This window comes from Leopardus geoffroyi, chromosome D2, assembly GCF_018350155.1.
Source record: "Leopardus geoffroyi isolate Oge1 chromosome D2, O.geoffroyi_Oge1_pat1.0, whole genome shotgun sequence".
Lineage (NCBI taxonomy): Eukaryota > Metazoa > Chordata > Mammalia > Carnivora > Felidae > Leopardus > Leopardus geoffroyi.
Genome location: NC_059334.1, coordinates 63,052,610 through 63,073,789, shown reverse-complemented (window position 1 = coordinate 63,073,789; position 21,180 = coordinate 63,052,610). Strand labels below are relative to the sequence as shown.

Genomic DNA, 21,180 nt, shown 5'->3' with positions numbered 1-21,180 from the left:
GGAGCCTGTTTCCGATTCTGTGTCTCCCTCTCTCTCTGCCCCTCCCCCGTTCATGCTCTGTCTCTCTCTGTCCCAAAAATAAATAAACGTTGAAAAAAAATAAATAAATAAATAAAAAAAATAAAAAAAAAAAAAAGAAAGCAGGAACAGACCTTTTTCAAACCAAAAAAATAATAATAATAATCAGGGTAAATAATAGAAAATAAGTAGGTAGAAATAAACCTAAAATTATCAATAATTATCTGGATTAAATGTACCAATCAAAAGGCAAATATAGTAAAACTTTGGATTGTAACTTGTTCTGCTAGTGTTCCACAAATTTAAAACTTTTTAATTTTAACTTGATAAACAAGCGATGTCTTGCAATGTGAGCAGTATGTGACACCGAATGTCACATGATCACAATGGTTCTTCTGAGCCAATGGCTCTTCTCTCTCTCTCTCTCTCTCTCTCTCTCTCTCTCTCTCTCTCTGCAGGATTGTGGGTGATCATCTCCCATACTCAGATGCTCAGTCTTAGGCTATGGTGTTTTTCCAAAACCAGTGATTTTTCAAAATATTGGAAGGTGCCCACAACTGGCACTAGTGTATTTTTTGCCACTTCAAAGCACCTATGGACAGTCCTGTGCTTGTCCATCCAAGAGTAAGCTTAGGAATGCTTTCTTCATTCTAGGTCAGGCTTCCAGCACATAGAGCCCCTTTCCTCTGCTGCCTTATTACCAGTTATGTTAAATACAGTATATGACAAGAGTTTATTAATACTGTACTATTGTTGACATTCGTGTAAGTGTGTATACGATGGCCCCCATGCAGAAAAAGATTCCACTGAGCCAACAGTGATTCCGTTAGTGATAGTGAAAGTTGTCCTACACAATAACCCTCCTCTCTCTTGTTTCCCTCACACCAGCCACAAAGGCTTTCAAAGTTAAGTGCGGGTTAATTTGTTTATTTTTCTTTATATTATGTATTTTCATTATTATTTTATATTATATTACAGTATTGTAATCATTTTTATATGAATATTTTTGGGTTGTAGAATGAATCATCTGTGTTTCCATTATTTCTTATGGGGAAATTTGCTTTGATATACGAGTGCTTTGGGTTATAAGCATGTTTCCAGAACGAATTATGCTCCAAGGTTTTACTGTAGATCAGATTCAATTTCTTTAATTACAAGAGGGGCCCCTGGGTAGCTCAGTCAGTTAAGCGCGGGACTCCAGCTTAGGTCATGATTTCACAGTTCATGGGTTCAAGCCTCACATCGGGCTCTGTGCTGACAGTTCAGAGCCTGGAGCCTGCTTCAGATTCTTTGTCTCCCTCTCTCTCTGCCCCTCCTCTGCTCCCACTCGCTCTCTTGCGCTCTCTCTCTCAAAAATACATAAACATTTAAAAAAATTTTTTTTTAATTACAAGAGACTCACCTAAAATATAAAGACACCAAAAGTTTAAAAGTATAGAGACCATATGCACAAACACCCCAGGTAGAGCTAAATTAATATCAGACAATTCTTTAAGTAAAAGTATTAAGGATTGAGGAAGGTTCTTGCATAATACTAAAGGAACAATTCACCAGGGAGCAATAACAATTGCAACCTTTTACTCAACTTATGAATGTAATGTAAAGTATACTTAAAGCAAAGAAAAAAAGTGAGAAATAGACAAATCTCTAAACTTTCTTTCATTGATTACACAGACAAAAAAAATTAGGAAAGATACAGATCTGGACAATGCAATTAAGAAGGCTGATCTGGGGAGCCTGGGTGGCTCAGTTGGTTGAGCATCCAGCTTCAGCTCAGGTCATGATCTCACAGTTCGTGAGTTCGAGCCCCGTGTCAGGCTCTCTGCTGACAGCTCGGAGCCTGGAGCCTGTTTGGGATTCTGTGTCTCCCTCTCTCTCTGCTCCTCCCCTGCTCGTGCTCTGTCTCTCTCTCTCAAAAATAAATAAATAAACATTTAAAAAATAAAAAAAAAATAAAAAGAAGACTGATCTGATAAACATCATAGAGATTCCTGAATCTTGAACCTTTAGAGAGTACATCACCCTTTCAAGCACACAGGCTTCAGTTACAAAAACTGACCACCTTAGCTGGTCACAAAAGCAAGTTTCAACAAATTCCAAAGAATCAGTAGAATACAGACCACAATGCAAAAAAAGTGAGAAATCAGTAACTAAAAGATAGCTTAACTGTATGTATATCTGGAAATTTAAAGTTGTACTTTTCATTACCACAGGAGGAATAGTGTCTACTTTTTAAGACTACTCTCGAAGGAGAAATAATTCTGAAATAATTCTGAAAACAGAAAATATTTAGAACTAAATGAAAATGAAAATGCTGTATCTCAAAACCTGTGGGGAGGAACTCAAGAAATCATTTAGAAGACGTATTATAGCTGTAAATGCTTCTAATAGAAAAGTAGATTTAACATTAGTGAGCTAAGCATCAGTCTTCAGAAGGTAGAAAAAGGACAGAATAAATCCAAAGCCCATAGAAGGAAAGAAATAATAAAATCAGAGCAGTCAATGAAATACGAAACAAGCTTACAACACAGAGGTTTGGCAAACACAAAAGCTTCTTTTTAAAGCCAACAAGGCAGTAATAAGAGAGGCAAAGTAATGCAGTGGTAGAAAGTGTGGGCTCTGGAGGTGACTGTCTAGTTTGAGTCCCCACTTTGCCACTTCCCAGTTGTGTGGCCTTGGGACGGGACTGTGGCTTCATTTGTGGAGTCACAGCTTAGAGCCCGGACTGCCTGCCAGACCCCAGTGCCCATGCACTAAGTGGTTACCCTCACAACAGGATTTCTAAGTTGTATACTCTAATGAGAGTATCTTCCTCCCATAATGAAATTCAGTATTATTGTCCCCATTTAACAGATGGAGAAACTGAGGTTTGGAGAATTTATGTAAGTCTCCCGAGTCATGTGATACAAAGCACTGGAGCTGATTCAAGATCTTTCTGACTCCAAAGTCTCATCTATAAGAAAGAGGACTGTCTCCCATGGGCCGCTCAGCATAGCTATGTTCTGGAAAGCTACTTACCATATACCCAACTTCAGGGAAAATGTCTTTTTTAAGGTAAAGTGTAAAAGAGAAGGGGCAAACACCCCTTGCTCACGTACAGAAGTTCCTGCTCTTACTAATGGTAACCCAGCAGTTAAGATTACAGGTTTTGGAATTAGAAATAATAAGAATAATTGCCAATGTTCATTAGACATTATGTGCCAAGCAGAATACTAAGCTCTTTCCGTCTTCACAACGTCCCTTTCCACAGGTTCTGTTATTGTCCCATAATACAGGTTAAGAATCCCAGGTACAGAGAGGTTACCCTCATGCAGCTGCAAATTGGCAAAGACAAGATTCAACTCAGTCCACCAAACACCGGAGCTAACATTCTTGTCCACACGGAATTCTGGGAGCCCGGCTTCCTCATCTGCTGATTGGGGGTGATAAGACCCACTCCCACGCCCCCAAACTGTGAAAAGGAACCGAGACCAGTAGGGAAAGCCACCCGCACGGTATTTGGCATGGTGGTCATAATGGTGGTGACGGCTTATTCTCGCAAAGACACAGGCCTGAAAGGATGCTACCATTCCTGATTGCTCCAGAATAACTGATTGCATACAATTCACAAAAAGAAGTCTTTCCTTCCAGTGCATCTCACAAATCTTCAAGAGGACAGATCATCTGCGCTCTATGTGAAAGCTTATTTTCAAAATCAAAATCATAGCATTTTCCATTATATGAAGATATAAAGAAAAGTATTTAAAAGAATCTGACAAATAAAACTGTAGAGAAGTGAGGGATAAAAGCTCACATTACCCAACTTAATTTTCCAGAATTCTTGAAATATCAGTGATGGCAGCATAAAAGAGCAATTAATCATGTTGTTTGTTCTCTGTGTGTGAGTCACTGTTGCCATCTACAGTTAAAAATGGGGCATGCAATGCTGCCAACTAGCTAATTCGAAAAACAGTCCTGGAGATGGTGATGCCCAGAAAACATGCTTGCTCAGTGAGTACAGAAAACGAAAGTACTACCTGCAGGAGCAGCTCTTTTTCAACCACCTCCTCTGTCTTGCTGATGAGACGCTTCTGCAGGGTATGAATTTTCTGTATCAGCTCATAGGTACTGGGGTCACTGGCCTGTTCAAAGGGAACAAAATAAAGGAGCTGAGCTATCATTAGTTCAAAGCACTGAGGTCCCTGTGTAAAATAATTATTGTTTTGTTAAAATTTATTGCAAACCTGCAGACCCAACTCAGAGAGAATTAGAACCAAAAAACTAAGAAAGCATAACAGATGGCAACGGCCATCAAAAAAGATTGAAGCTTGGCTAATGTCTTATCTACTGGCTCTAGTTAGCCAATAAGTGGACAGCAAATATGTTTATTCCGCCAGTGGGATAATACTAATAACAACAATAATGATAGCTACCGTGCATTTTACCTGATTCTTTGCCACCATCCAGACACCATGCTAAGGGCTTTTTGTACAGTATCAAATTTTAGGCACATGACAGTCCTAAGAGACAGTATTAGTCTTCCCCTTTTACAGATAAGGGAACTGAGGCTCAGAGGATTAAGTCATTTACCCATACCGGTGAGGGTCAGAGCTGGATTCAAGCCCAGACATGCCTGGCTCTAAAGCCTGTGGTTCTTCATTACTATGTTCTGAGGCTTTTCTTCCTATGCCCTCTGTTTCCAAATGAATGAGACAGGGTTCCCTAATGTATTCAAACTCAGGATTCTCCTTTGGTAATTGCCAACAAGAAGATTCATTATAGCCTAAGATGGGGAAGGTTTCTAGGATGTAGACCTCTGCTAATCATTGGCAGCAAAACACGACCAGGGCATTTAGCTCTCAAATGGGGTTATCAATCCGTAAAGGTTTGATGCACCTTTGAATTGTACAAATTCAAACAAACTCTACAATTATAAATTGATAATCTGTCCTCTCGACTTTGAGCCAAAGCTCTGCTTTCAACTGTACTGACATTTTGAATTAATCTAGCAGCTAAATATTTTCATCTGCCTCCCCAATATTTTCTAATTTTTAAATAGAAATTGACATGGAATTGGAAACTTTAAAGATCTGCTTGAAAACACATGGAATAAACTAATGTGACAGTAAATGAATTTTAAGTCTTTAGCTCTACTTCCCCAGACACATCCATATTATTGTTAGTTTAGTAAATGACACCACTCTTGGCATTTAAAGAGGAATAAATGAGGGTCGAGAAGAGGTGGGGAGAAAACATTTCACTGACTTTGACTTTGCTTAAGAAATACTAAGCAGTGCCAACTGATATCCACAAACTGGGACTAGATTTGGCACACATTCATCTGGCAAGACTAGATGTTGTTAAAATTCAGGCCTCATGTTTACCTAACAATTTATAATGCATTATCTTTAATGGTTTCTTCATTAAAAGGAAAAAAAAATAGAAATGAAAACCAAAAACTGACTTGGCTGATTGCTCTTTCTTACATCGTGTACTTGTATCCTTCCCAAACCCTAATTGTTCGTGTAGCCCAAGCCCCTCCTGGCACCCACGTGGCTGGGTACAACCATCAGAGATGGCCGTCTTTTCCTTGAATAAAGCAGAGCTTGTCTTTAACTGTTATCTGCAGGGCTGGTGGGAACATCTATCAGGAAATCATAAAATAAAATATGAGGTTTGTTATCCATCACCTGACAGTGAGACTTCAGCTATGTCCCCAGATCCTAAGAGAAAGGGTTTGGCTAACACAATGCTAGTCCTTCAAAAGAAAAAAAAAAGGGGGGGGGGGCCTTATTTCCTGCAGGAAATCAAAGAATGCAAAGACCAACTGAAAGACAGCATAGACGCTTGTGGCCAATATAGCTAAAGGCAATTACCAATCCAAGACAGGCAGCCTCAGGATAACTGGTTGACCAAAACTACTTTAACAAGAAAAATGTCAATTGGTGAGGCAAGTTCACATCTTTCCCTGGGTTTTCTTTAAACAGAAGGGATTTTGTCCAAGACTTTTTTTTTTTTTTTTTTTTTTTTTTTTGAGATAGGGTTGGGGAAAGAGGGAGAAGGGGAGAGAGAGAATCTTAAGCAGACTCCATGTTCAGTGCGGAGGCTGACACAACACTAGATTCCACGACCCCAGGATCAAGAGCTGAGTGTTCAACTGACTGAGCCACACAGACCCCCTTGTCCAAGACTTTTTAAACAAAACCCAAGTAAACTATCTGGGTTTGGAACAACCCAACTGACATTCGATCCAGCCTTACATGTTAGGTAACAATTTGCATAGGATTAAATAAAACTAAGCTTCTTACTGTGCTTTAGCTAGGACACCGTGCAGGGCAGAAGAAGAGATTCGGGGAAGAGAGGAAAGTTCTGCCAGGTGTTACCTGAAGCTTCCTCCATCTGTGCACGTTCATGGGGTTCTCCAGTTCCTCCTCCAGGGCTCGGCATCGCGTCCTCTCCTTCAAGAATTCTCTTTGCATGTGAAAAAACTCCTGCCTAAAAAAGATGAACTTTCTTTTGCAGAGAAATTCTCCTCCCATTTGAAAATCATGTCTTTATGTGGCTATCTACACACTACATCTTACATAAAAAGTTGGAATGAGGGAGACTTCTGTGAACCAAGACCAGCCCCCAATCTGAGCCAGACACACATGTTACCAATCCCTACAGAAAGCAGACTCCAGCTTTCTCTTTAATGAAAGGACCAGAGCTTCAGAATCATGATTCTGAATACCCAAGGAATTTAGAAGTGTATGGAAAGAACAGGGAGGAAGTAAATTATGAGAATTTTAATATACCTTTCAATGCTTCTAAATATCTCCATATAAAGAACAATATATCTTTTATGTTCTGCTTCAAAATACAGCACCTGACTGCAAGACACTGAGGCTCCGGTGTTAACCTGACACCAATCAGGGCGGTACATTGTACCCGCCTGCACCCTGGAATCACCTGGGGGAGCCTTACAACCTACCTTTGCCTAGACCAAATCCCACAGGAATTCTGCCTTAATTCATCTAGCATGTTACTTGGGTTTCATAGTTGTTGTGTTTTTTTTTTTTTAATTTTTTTAGTGTTTATTTATTTTTGAGAGACAGAGACAGAGTGCAAGCAGGGGAGGGGCATAGAGAGGGAGACACAGAATTCAAAGCAGGCTCCAAGCTGGCAACACAGAGTCCGACGCGGGGCTCAAACCTACGAACCATGAGATCATGGCCTGAGCCAGTCAGACGCTTAACCGACTGAGCCACCCAGGTGCCCCAGGTTTCATAGGTTTTAGAGTCCTCCTGGTAATTCTAAGGTACAGCCAGGATTGAGAAACACCGAGTTGGGAGTGATATTTTATTTCATATTCCACAACTACACAGATGGCTGCAACGGTCCTGAAGAGCTAGCTCTGGCTCAAACCTACTTCTCCAAACTGCGGAAATCTCCAGCTAATAGGTACTGTGCGATAGCCATTCGCAGTACCCTGTGAGCTGGCTGCCACCCTATTGAACAAGACGCTTTGCTGGGGGGCGGAGAAGAAGCAAACACTCACACTGATACGGGCAACAAGGATATTATTATCTGTCCTCGTCTGCTGTGGGTGTGCAGATTACTAATACCAAGCCATCTCTTTTACTTAATTGCTTCATTTAAACCAATAATACAACTTCCCCTCATTAGCAAGACAAACCATTAGAATTAACTGCACGATGTTCACTCAACAGGGAGCTGAGAACAAGCTGCTTAGAATTAAAAGCATATTTTTAACACTTCGATTATCTAGAGCGCCGTCAGACAGGAGGGCAGGAGTATTAGCTACTGTCACTGACAGCTTATTTTGTACTAGACCCTGTGCTAGGCACATTGTGTTTGTTTCCGTGTTTAATTTTAACTACAAGCCTAAAGCTCAGAGAAGTGTAATGAATTGCCCAAGGTCACACAGCTTGTGGGTGGCAAGTCTGAGATTGGAATTCATGCCTGCTTGCCTCCAATATCTTTCCTAAGTTGTCCTCCCATTGAAAAGAAAAATAAAATCTATTACCAACAAACCAGTCATACTGACAAGGAATGGGTAGAATTTGGTCCTTCGTGTATATAACAAAAATAACTCATGGCTGGCAAGTTTAGTGATGATCTTCGAGATCATTCAATAGCTACTTAGAATGAATCCATTTGTCTTCGAAATGTCAATGGTTGGTATCTCTGGTTAGCAAACTTATGAGTGATTTTCTAATCCCTTCTTTATATTTTTTCTTCATTTCCCACATTTTCTACAATGAATTTGTACTACTTTCATCACCTGAAATACGAGCGACTCTAAAAAAAAAATAAAAAGTATTGATCCATCCTGGATAGTGGCAACTTCTCTTGCTATTCCGGAATATATTCACTGCATCTAAATATCAAAACTATCTTTTAACTTAATTCATTTAAGAAGCAGATGCAAACCGTGTCCTTGTCCCAAGGTGGTCAAGGATACTGTTCATCTATAAGTCTGGGGGGAATAAGGATAGCTACTGAAACAACACCAGTCCTCTTATTTGGTTTCCTGCAATTGCCTATATAAAACATGGTGATGTTTTCCCAAAGGGGAAGTAGATCTTGTATAATGTAAGATTTAAGGCAAGAAGAAGGCACACTAAGCTAAAGTAAAAGCTGCGGAAGATAAATCAAGAGTGAGACATAAAATTTGGCTGCCTTCTAAGGAAACAGAGTTTTTCAAATCGTGATAAAATTAAATTTTTCTCTTCTTTTCATTCTGTATATAATTCCAAGAAAAAAAGATGTGCAAATCTTCCCAGGACCGAACGTAAATGTTGCTGATCCATTGCTTGCACACTGCCTTCTTAAAAGAAGTCTAAACAGCTCATTGGGGGAAATTATTTTCTGCATTGTAACTAGTTTGTCTGTGGTCTGTTTTCAAATTTCTTTTTTTTAAATCCAGAATACATTTCTAAAAAAATCTTTTTGCCCTCACTTACATTTCCCTGAATGGAAATGAGTCCATTCTTTTGTGACATAGAATGGGCACAACATAGATTCTGAATTATGGAAAAGTTGTTCTCATTATTCGTTAATAATTTCATCATATAAAAAATTATTTTGTACAACTTGAGAAAGACTTTCCATGACACACAAGCATGAACATAAGGTCATTTCAGGAGCTCCCCTCAGGCTACTGTGCCCTCAGCTCTGAAAGGTCTTCTATTACCTGAGTTCATCAACATTTGCCACACTCCTGGCAAGAATCCCCTTTTCCCGGCGAAGTTTCTTAATCTCAAGTTTGAGAATTCTCACGTCCTCCACCTTCTGGTTGTACTGGCTCTCGCCTTTATTCAACACGGACTGTTGGATCTTGATCTTCTCATAGAGCAAAGCCAATTCGTCATTGCGCCGGACAAGCTGAGACCCGAGAATATCTCTCTCGCTGATGACCTAGAAAAATCAGGAAAGGCATGGCTGTCAGGGAACAAAAAGTCTCACTTTACATTATGGCAGCCTCTTTCATTCTGTCAAAGATGTCTCAAATGCCCCTGTATGCTAGGTACCCAGTGGGCAGGGCACTGGAAAGACCCTGCTAGACAGTCAACACTGGGCTCCTTCCATGCATTTGCAGTCCCTTTGGAAAGAGAAAGGGTACAACAAATCATCAATCATCATCATCATCATCCAATAATTCTTGGTCCATCAGTTTGGTTTTTACCCAACCCATTATTTTATAAATATTAAATTTTTAAGTGTATTTGTTTATTTTGACAGAGAGAGAGAAAGAGAGAGAGAGAGAGAGAGAACGTGCATGTGCGCACATGAATGGGGGAGGGGCAGAAAGAGAGGGATAAAGAGAATCCCAAACAGGCTCTGCATTGTCAGTGAAGAGCCCAACTCGGGGCTCAAACTCACAAACCATGAGATCAATACCTGAGCCAAAATCAAGAGTCAGATGTTTAACTGACTGAGCCACCCAGGCGCCCCTATAAATGTTAAAATTTGAATGACTTTATGATGGGCTAGCTCTTACCAGTTTCCACTTCTCTTTTTTTCACTCTCCCAAATCTCTGAAAGCTTATTTAAGTTTCTTTCTTTTTTTTTTTTTTCTGTTTATTTATTTTGAGAGAGAGAAGGAACGAGTTGGGGAGGGGCAGAGACAGAGAGGCAGAGAGAGAATCCCAAGCAGACTTCTCTGAGTTGTCAGTGCAAAGCCCAACCCAGGGCCCTATCTCACAAACTGTGAGATCATGACCAAGTCAAAATCAAGAGTCAGATGGTTAACTGACTAAGCCACCCAGGTGCCCCTGACAGTATGTAAGTTTCTAACCCCCTAATTATGCATTTGAGTTTCTAGCCCTGGAATTATGCCATTTTTAATTACAATTATATGTGAGCACTTATATTATACTAGAATGTAAACTCCCTGAGAATAAGGACCTTATTTTCTTGTTGGTCAGTGTATCCCCAGTGCCTGGAGGACAGTAAATGCTCATAAATATGACTTGAATAATGAACAAATATTTCATAATTAATCAACAGAAGACGGATCTTCTGCTGCTGCTGTTCTTCCAATAAATAGAATGTAAGAGCATAAAGAATGAGGATTCATGAAAAGCTGAATCACACAGTTGTGCTTGCTGATGAGGTCTGGTGAGGAGATGTTCCTACCTGGTCTAATTCCTTCTTCTGTCTCAGCCTCTCCCCATCGGCCTCAGCAATGATCCGCAGGAGCTTTCTTTCCTCCACTTCCTGCTTTTCAATGAAGTGCTTGGTCTCCAGAGCTTGTTGTCTGAGCTTCTGCAGCTCGGCCTGACAAAGAGCAAAAGGTACAGACAAAGTTCACTCTGTGGCAATACCAGCCTGGACTGCAGGGCCCAGGATCAGATGTAGAGTTGTTCTTCTTATACTTTCCTCTGATGTTTCGCTTAATATGGCCTGATCACTCTCACAAGCAAAACAAGCTACACACACACACACACATACACACACACACACACACACACACACACACACAGAGGCCTGTAAAGAAACAGCAGTGAACATTACAGTGGTCATGTTTATTCTATGAGTTGTGCCCTTGAGGGATTTCCATCATCTTTCTATATATGTGTAGCAGAGGCTTCATTGGTATTCAGCAGCACTTCTCTCACCAGCTAAACAAGGTGAGAATTCACAAAGAATAGTGCAGAGGAGGATGTAGGGGTACGGAGGGGTGAGGGAGGGTCTTTGCATGCATCAGCTCCTGTAATGGTCCGAACACCACGGGCATATCAACTGTAAAGATAAAGCCTACTGCAAGCAAAAATTAAATTAACAAAGAACAACCAAGTGTCTGTCTTATAAAATGTCTTGATGGAACAGAAGAGATGTCATGGTGCAAAAAGATACATAGATCCTATCCCTAAGATGCTTCCAATCTAGATGAGAAGATAAGATATACAAGTATTATATGAACATTAACAAGTCCAGGCAGCGATTTTTCAGTATCTTTATTAGCACACAGACAGTGAATGGATGTTATAGGAGGTTAGAGGACTATGGTTGTCAGGGAGACTTCCGGGGAGAGCTCAGATCTTGAGGCTCTTGAGGTCACATGGAAATCGTAAGAGTGATGGAGACAGGGTGCCGTGGACTAGTCAGTTTCAGAAAGAAAATACCTCTCATCAAAGGACACATTCACTCCAATTCCACAAGTATGTTTGTGACCTACAATATCTCAGGCATTTTGATACCAGGCATCTTGCATAGCTACTCTTGTCCCCAGTTTACAAATGTGATCCGTAAGACTCTCTGTCTCAAAAATAAATAAACGTTAAAAAATAAAAATAAAAAAGGGCGTCTGAGTGGCTCAGTTGGTTAAGCGTCCGACTTCAGCTCAGGTCATGATCTCGCGGTCCGTGAGTTCGAGCCCCGCGTCAGGCTCTGGGCTGATGGCTCAGAGCCTGGAGCCTGCTTCTGATTCTGTGTCTCCCTCTCTCTCTGCCCCTCCCCCGTTCATGCTCTGTCTCTCTCTGTCTCAAAAATAAATAAACATTAAAAAAAAAACAAAAACAAATGTGATCCGTAAGAGACAAAGAAAAGCAAATTAACTTGCACACGGTCACACAGCTAGTAAGTAGCAGAGTTTGGATTCCAACCCAGATCTTCTGATTCCAAACCCTGTAGCCCCACTGTTATCACCGCCCAATTATTGTAAGTCAAATACAAGAATAAAACTTGAAAGATTCATCATCTGTTAGAAATGACAAATAAAACCACATCACAATGTGCAAATGCTATCTACTGAGTGAAAAAGGACATGGGAGTTTCTAATTCCTGCCTGCCCAGGGGTTAGAGGGAAGAACCAGTTGGAGCCTTGGCAACTGACAGATAAGTTCCTAAATGCAGAGACTTGTGTTGGGGGAAGGCATTAAACAGCCAAGCATGCAAATTGTAAAGTACCTGGTATGTTCACCACACAGCCAACATCCAGTGTGGCTGGATTAGTGTTAGGTAGGGAACAGCAGGAGGTAAAGCTGAACCAGACTGGGAAAGGTTTTGTGTGCCACACACTGGACAGAGTCTGCAATGGGGAGCCACAGAGGGATTCATATTAAAGGAAACAAAAGTATGTCTTTGAGAGGTTCCACTTCCACATGGGAAGGACAGGTTTTTATCATAGACGGGCTCAGCACAAAAAGTAACAAATAAGAATAGAGCTCTGTTATTACGCATGCCTGGAAACACAAGGGGGATGACAAGATGATAGTAAGGCTCCAACTTTTCAATGGTTTGCTGGCTGGCAAAAGACAGTGAGAAAGTAATAAAATTTTCCTTCAAGTAAGTATTGGGAGCCCCACCACCACCACCACCACCACCACCACCACCTCCACCCATCCAGAAAGTTCACTGGGATGACAGAAAGCCCCATATTTGCAAATGCCTGTGACCCAACCCAACTCTAGTTAGGTTGGACTCACGGAGGCTAAGAGTCATTAACTCCATACCTCAAGCTTATCCAAACAGTAGAAGATACTGCGCACCTAGTAATAGACGTGTAATGTCACAAACTAAAGGCATCCGGCTACTGTGAAACCAAAGGTTTCTTTTATGACATTTCGTTTTGTTCATTCACGAATATGTTTTTGGTACAGGGATAAGCAAAAGCAAATACTTATTGAGAAAGGATCTGGTCTAATACTTACTACTTTGGCAATCCTGTTGGGAAAGAAAGCAAAGAACCAGCCTCTCTCTTTCTTTAATCAGTTAAGGTGACAGTGAAGGCAGCCATAAATACCTGTTTGGCTCATGTTTTCTTTAATAAAACTTTTATTTTCCCAGATGTGCAACATTCACTTCCCTGTTCCTAAGTGCCAAGAGCTGATCAGAATCCATCAGCAGAACAAAATGAAACCCCTGTTATATTAAAATGCAATCAACGGTGTGTAAAAGTATCTGTCTGAAATGTAAAACCGTTCACGCGTTTGGCATTGCTGTGTGTGTTTTTTTTCCCATAATATATCAAAATTCTGAGTGGTCTCCTTATGTCATAAATTTATGGGCTGTAAACAAGATGTGGCATTAGACTATGGCAGCAAATGTTAACATCAACAAAACACCTTGAGCCTAATGCATTTAGCAGCTATAAATCTGAGCTGTCTCACCCAGGAAAGATGGTAACAATAGCTGGGCTCCCAAAAGCCCATCAAGCAATGTTCTAGGTGGGACCTGAGGTATCCACGTCTCTGAAAGTGTTACCAGTGGTATGAAGTTGTAATTGTAATGCAATGACGGGACACACTCTTTAGTCACTGCCTCCACAATCATACGGTTTTGTGATAGGTGTTTACGGAATAGATATCATCCAATTTGGCTGCAGGTATAAATCATATCTCAAGAACCATACTCACAGGTGTTTCACCCATTCGTACATGATCCCAACATTCACTGGGTTTCACAGAAATCATCTGTTTACATCTAAGACTAATAGGACCACCTAAAGTTTTCTAGTCGTGAGAATAATTAGGCTTTCTTTCCCTCCCCCTCTCTGTCTATGTAGCAGCTCCCATCCAGGTCACCCTAGAAAGTCCACTAAGTAAAAGGATAAGATGCCCTGAAGCCAGTTGCTAATGTGATGCAGGGCTCTGGACATAGAGAATCTGCTGCTGAATTATTCACCAGGAATCAAAGTGCTGTCAGACTGATGTGGGATGATTTGAAGGTGACGAGGCAGAATCAGGGGCTTGTTAGGACACTCCAAATGAGAGGGCTCCGTCAGCACTGATGAAACAAGACTGGGACAGAATGGACAGATGAACGCACATGCAGCAATGTCTCAGAGGACTATTGACATTCTGTCATAACCATAATGTGCTGACAATGTCTAGAATCCTGAGAAGTCAGTAAGGCCTGGGAGCAACTGAAAAAGGAAAAGAAATATGGAAGGAGCAAGATGTTTCTTTTGAGGGGGGATGAACGGGGACAAGGGTGATCCATTATGGACAACTCTTTGTCATCTTGGAGAAGTAGTAAATTGGGTTGTCCTGTCAAAAGGCGTATCACGGTCTAAAACACAGGCTGGGGCTTGCCCTTCCAGGAGAAATTAGGTGCCCACGAAGCTTTGTAGAGCCCAACAATAAGAGGCTAAATGTCTCTTGGAGCAAAGGTACTAGAAAATCTGCCCTTCCCTCCATGGTTTTGGTTTGCGAACTTCAGATGCATGAAATCCAGAAACCTGTGTGAAACATGATTCAAATATGAGGCTAAAAAGGCAAGAGGCTGAAACTCCACATTTGAGCTGTCATATTTTTCTAAAGAATGTCAAGCAGGCCTAATGATAGGCCAAAATTATCCAGCCGAGGCACCATTGGATAACCTCAAATAGATTAAGCAGACATCCTTTTTCTGTTCCTCATTCTTGCCTCAATGGCAAATGCCAGGGAAAAAAAGTCACCCTGGTTTCATAGGAAGTCCAAAGCAACCAATCACCTTTCTATAATCAACGGTCCAAAGCTATCCAGACTTGGGATTCCCCGTTTAGAGCAGACTCTCTAGGGTAGAAGCCCTTTAATCATCTTTCATGTTCGCCAGCCGCCAGCTGTGCTGGTACAGGACCAAATACCAGCTCTATTGCCCTTCATTTTATTATGACGCTTCTTTGGAGCTGTACATGTATGATGATGGAGGGCATAATTGAAACAAATAATAACCAAGTCAAACTCTAGGGAATTAGGAACAATTGATCTTTTGCATAGGACATTGCTTTATCTAAAGCAGAATTTTATAGAAGGCAGTTTAGCTCCACCTTGGACCCCACTCATAGGGTCATAATCTTTTGATGAGGGTCAATGTCATGATGTACCAAATAGAGCTACACTGAAGCCTTGCTAACATGGGTCCATGAGGCCGATGGGTGAAGCACTGTTTATAAAAAGATTCTTCCGATTCATTCAATGATTAATAAACCCGTCCCACTACAGGCTCCAGGGTGAAACAAGCTACCATCTACAAAACTATTCCTTCGAACAAGGAGAACAGGGGCAAAGATGAAGGATATTTTCCAATTTAAAAATATATATTTATATTTCTTTATATGGAAATGCATTTAAATGCAGATTTGTTATAATTTTTTAAATTAATTTATTTTTTATTGGAATTCAAGTTAGTTAACTTATAGTATAGTATTGGTTTCAGGAGTAGAATTTAGTGATTGATCATTTATCTATAACATCCAGTTCTCATCCCAGCAAGTGCCCTTTTTAACGCCCATCACCCTGATTCAACTCACCCCTCCATCAACCGTCAGTGTTTACTCTAAGAGTCCCTCACGGTTTGCCTCCCTATTTTTATCTTATTTTATTTTTCCTCCCCTGCCCCTATGTTTTGTTCCTTAAATTCTACATATGAGTGAAATCATATGATATTTGTCTTTCTCTGACTGACTTATTTCACTTAGCATAATACACTCTACTTTCATCCATGTTGTTGCAAGTGGTAGGATTTTATTCTATTTGACCGCAGAGTAATTTCCATTGTATATGTATCTCACATCTTCTTATCCATTCATTAGTTGATGGACATCTGGGCTCTTTCCATAATTTGGCTATTGCTGATAGTGCTGCTATAAGCATTGGGGTGCATGTGCCCCTTGGAATCAGCATTTTTGTATCTTTTGTATAAATACCTAGAAGTGCAATTGCTGGGTCATGAGTAGTTCTATTTTTAACTTTTTGAGGAACCGCCATACTGTTTTCCAGAGCGGCTGCACCAGTTTGCATTCCCACCAACAGTGCAAAAGGGTTCCCCTTTCTTCACATCCTCATCAACATCTGTTGCTTCCTGAGTTGTTAATGTTAGCCGTTCTGTCAGATGTGAGGTGGTATTTCATTGTGGTTTTGGTTTGTATTTCCCTGATGATGAGTGATGTTGAGCATCTTTTCATGTGTCTCTTAGCCATCTGGATGTCTTCTTTGGAAAAGTGTCTATTCATGTACTCTGCCCATTTCTTCACCGGATTATTCTGGTTTTTTGGGTGTTGGGTTTGATAAGTTCCTTATAGATTTTGGATACTAACCCTTTATCTGATATGTCATTTGCAAATATCTTCTCCCATTTCGTCGGTTGCCTTTTAGTTTTGTTGATTGTTTCCTTTGCTGTGCAGAAGATTTTTATCTTGACGAGGTCCCAGTAGTTCATATTTGCTTTTCTTGTCTCCAGAGACATGTCTAGTAAGAAGTTGCTGCAGTCGAGGTCAAAGAGGTTGCCGTTTTCTCCTCTAGGATTTTAATGGTTTCCTGTCTTCCATCTTCCATCTTCCATCCATTTTGAATTTATTTTTATGTATGGTATAAAGAAGTGGTCCAGGTTCATTCTTCTGCAAGTCGCTGTCCAGTTTTCCCAACACTGTTTGCTGAGAGACTTTTTTCCATTGGATATTCTTTCATGCTTTGTTGAAGATTAGTTGGCCATACATCTGTGGGTCCATTCCTGGGTTCTCTATCCTGTTCCATTGATCTATGTGTCTTTTTGTGCCAGTACCATACCATCTTGATGACTACAGCTTTGTAATAACAGCTTGAAGTCCGGAATTGTGATGCCTCCAGCTTTGGTTTTCTTTTCAACATTATTTTGGGTATTCAGGGTCTTTTCTGGTTCCATAAACATTTTAGAATTGTTTGTTCTAGCTCTGTGAAGAATGCTGGTGTCATTTTGATAGGGATTGCCTTGAATGTGTAGATTGCTTTGGGTAGCATAGACATTTTAACAATGTTTGGTCTTCCAAAGCATGGAATGTTCTTCCATTTCTTTGTGTCTTCTTCAATTTCTTTCATTAGCATTCTATAGTTTTCAGCGTACAGATATTTTACCTCTTTAGTTAGGTTTATTCCTAGGTATCTTATGGTTTTTAGTGCAATTGTAAATGGGATCAATTCCTTGATTTCTCTTTATGTTGCTTCATTATTGGTATATAGAAATGCAACAGATTTCTGTACATTAATTTTATATCCTGCAACTTTGCTGAATTCATGTTCAAGCAATTTTTTTGGTGGAATCTTTTGGGTTTTCTACATAGAGAATCATGTCATCTGCAAAGAGTGAAAGTTTGACGTCTTCCTTGCCAATTTGGATGCCTTTTATTTCTTTTTGTTGCCTGATTGCTGAGGCTAGGACTTCCAGTACTATGTTGAACAATAGTGGTGAGAGTGGACATGCCTGTCATGTTCTTGACCTTAACGGGAAAACTCTCAGTTTTTTTCCCACTGAGGATGACATTAGTTGTGGGTTTTTAGTATATGGCCTTTATGACGTTGAGGTATGTTCATTCTATCCCTACTTTCTTGAAGGTTTTTGTCAAGAAAGGATGCTATACTTTATCAAATGCTTTTTCTTCATCTACAGAAATGATCATATGGTTTTTACCCTTTCTTTTATTAATGTGGTATATCACATTGATTGATTTGCAGATATTGAACCACTCCTGCAATCCAGGAATAAATCCCACTTGGTCATAGTGAATAATTCTTTTAATGTATTGTTGGATTTGATTTGCTAGTATTTTGTTGAAACTTTTTGCATCCATGTTCATCAGAGAAGCAGACACTCAACCGACTGAGCTACCCAGGCGCCCCAAGAAAAAATATTTTTAAAAAGAAATTAAAAATTCAAAAAAGGTTTAACAATAAAGAAAATAAAATAGAACAACAAATTTTCTCTTTCTGTACCCAAGAAAGAAAAAGAAAACAACACAAACAAAAAGAGAAGCAAAGAAAATGAACAAACAAACAAAAAGAAACCCAAATGAAGCTAGATCCAGTTTCCCCTTAGAGCTGAAACATTGCAGCACACTATAAAATGTAGACAAAGCAGGTGGAAGGGATTTGTGCTGGTCTTCTGGACAAGGGTCCTGCTACTCTGGTTCAGGCCAACTTGCCCTAGTGGAGATATGCCTGGAAGGTGTAGGTGGGCGGGGCTTGGTGGAAGCAATTTAGGCCTCTACTAGATGGTGCTGTGTTTCTCTCTGAAGTCTGATACTGCTGGTATGCAGGGGGGTGGGTGGAAGATGGCATCATCCCGTCCTCTCCTCCCCTGAGATGGGAACCCACAGCCTCTGCTGTTCAGGAGGAACTCACAGAAAAATGACCCAGGCTTTCATCAGATCCCTATCCTTAACCTGTCTTCCCAGTGCCACAGTTCTGTGTTTTATTTCTGGCCAATGGCTGGGTTTCGAAACACCAAATCCTAAAAGGCCCAGCAAAACTCAGACCACTCCCCTCCTCTGGAGGAGAGACTCACAGCAAGCCCTTCACTGTTCTGTCCCAGAAAAGTAGTCACACAGTGCACACCCAGTGGCTGGAGTCTATTGTGGCACAGAGCAAAAAGCTGGGACCAGGATATCATCCATCTGAGGGTACCTCTGTTCCCTGAAGTTGAATTGGCCACTCAACAGCTCCTGGTGGGCCTTTTGTCCTTGGAAAGGCAAAAAAAAAAAACCCTCTTCAAAATGTACAGTAGGAAGTGGGGGGCAATCTCTCCCAGTGCAACCCAGGGGATCCCTGCACCACAGAATCTCCCACAAATCCTACACTAATTCAATCCCCACCACTCTTTCTCTCTCTTCCTCACTACTCCCTGCCAAAGGGTTTCCTTCCCTACGCAGCACCACTGCTTTCCTCTCCCCCAATTCACAGCTCCAAACCTTGCTTCTGTCACATTCTCTCCCTCCAATTGTGCAGATTGTTTTCATAATCCTCAGACTGATATCCTAGTTGTTTAAAATGATTTCATGTTGACCTAGCTGTATTCGAGGGACAAGGCAAGCTCAGGGTCCCCTTACTATTCCACCATCTTAAGTCCCTCCTCCTATTCCTTTTGTATCATAATCTAGAGTGGGAAGATCAAGTCTTAGACAGGTAAATATCAATTATCATATCTTTTTGTAAAGGCAGTTTTGTTATATTTTAATCTTTCTCAAACCAAATGTGCCTTGATTTAATATAGTAGTTTTATTTACACGAAGACCCATCATTAAGTTGACAAAACCCATTATGAAATTCAGAGTGTATATTCAATCTATGGCATCTTGGAATCAAGGAAATTTGGCATTAAAGCTACATGTTTTCAATATAGAAACTATCTTTGAAAACAAATATGTGCAGAAACCAAGACACCCAGTCTCTCATTTGCTATAGATAGTTCCTGCAAGTGGCTTATAGACATCCATGAGTATTCTGCGTATACATTTTCAAATGAAAGTGATACTTTCATACTCTTAGAAGTTCCTTTTTAATTCTTCGGTCAAATGGAAAGGGAAATCTACTGGATTGGATAGGAAAAGGAAAATACATTAGGTTTAGTGAATGTGTATACTAAAACATATTTGGTTCATGGATTTGAAAGGGCATAATTATTTGGTCTGTATTCTTGGGGAAAGTCTTTATGTTACATTGGTAGACATATAATGTTCGAAGTTAGTAGATTTAAAAGGATATGTCTTAGTAGTATATATAAAGACAGAGGTGATGCTCTGGAGGAGTGGCTAATGCTAATGCAGGTAGAAAAGTCAGGTGCACATAAAGCAAACAACTATTAGGAGCAGAGGGACAAAGTCTTGCCAGCACCACCTTATGGAAGGTCCAGGGAAGAGTTTGGGAGGGTTGGGTATGGGTGTTGGACTGAGGTTATAAATGCAAAGGGATTGTAGCAAGCCTGCAAGCTCCAGGACTTCCTAGGCACTGCTGACCTGCTAGTTTCTCTTCCACTGATGTTATAATAGCAGTATAGGTAAAAGGGGTGCTTATGCATCTCCACTGGCTTCCTCCTCTGCTCTACCTGGGAGCACTACCCATACAGAAGCCTGACCTGAAGGTGTTAGAGTTCACCCTCCTGGTTCCTCGGTTGTTCTCCCTGCACCTTGTTGCCTTCAATGAGCATGGAGCTTGCCTCAAGTGGGCCAAAGAGATAGTCTATTGGTCCATCACTTTTATTATAAGATCTGTACCTTCAAAGTTTCCTTCTCCTTTTCTATCCGCTGCTGTTCCAGATGTAACTTCACAAGTGCTGACTCTTTGGCTGAGATTTCTTCTTTCAGCTGATCTACCTGATGGGTCATAATCTTTAATTTTCTCTTCATTTCTGTTATTTCATCCTAACAAAATGAAAGGAGAAATGTTTGAAAGTGAATTAAATAGACATCACCCTCTGTATAGAAGTTCAATACATAGTCAAGAGCTTTTAAGGGAGGTTCTCTCAAAACAATGGTCTCCTGGACAATCACCACCAGGTTGCTGTTCCTTTGTACCTTGTGCCCATCAACCTGAAAGTACTTTGTAGCATTAACTCTCAAAATATTCTCATGAGATATATACAAAGTATGCATAATGAACAGTTCACACACACATACACACACAACACACAACACATACATACAACACACATACAACAAACATATACACAACACACACATTTTATTCTTCATTTTACAAGGGAAGAATTGGCCCAACAACAAACATTATAACTAAGAGATTACAAAGCAAAGATGTGCAATTAAATGACAACAGAATGCTGCTCTCCTCTCAGCCCTGGTAGCTATTAGCAGTTTGAAAAATTAGAAACAAGAGAATGGCAATTCTACATAATAATTAAAAGCAGGACCATGATCTTCACATTATATCAAGTTGTGCCATTTCTATTTCAAATAATCTGATAGTTCTGCACAAACTGATCCTTCTC

General features: G+C 40.4%; 1 protein-coding gene across 2 annotated transcripts in view; it reads right to left on the bottom strand.

Moving 5' to 3' along the window:
• CFAP58 (cilia and flagella associated protein 58) overlaps positions 1-21,180 on the bottom strand; it is a 106,034-nt gene that overhangs the window by 47,867 nt on the left and 36,987 nt on the right. For both annotated transcript variants that reach the window (XM_045438828.1, XM_045438827.1), the window contains exons 11-15: positions 20,450-20,596; positions 10,642-10,782; positions 9,197-9,420; positions 6,381-6,492; positions 4,035-4,139 (exon numbers count right to left, since the gene is read on the bottom strand). In XM_045438828.1, coding sequence (XP_045294784.1) covers positions 4,035-4,139; positions 6,381-6,492; positions 9,197-9,420; positions 10,642-10,782; positions 20,450-20,596 — 729 coding nt within the window. The remainder of the gene's footprint in view (positions 1-4,034; positions 4,140-6,380; positions 6,493-9,196; positions 9,421-10,641; positions 10,783-20,449; positions 20,597-21,180) is intronic.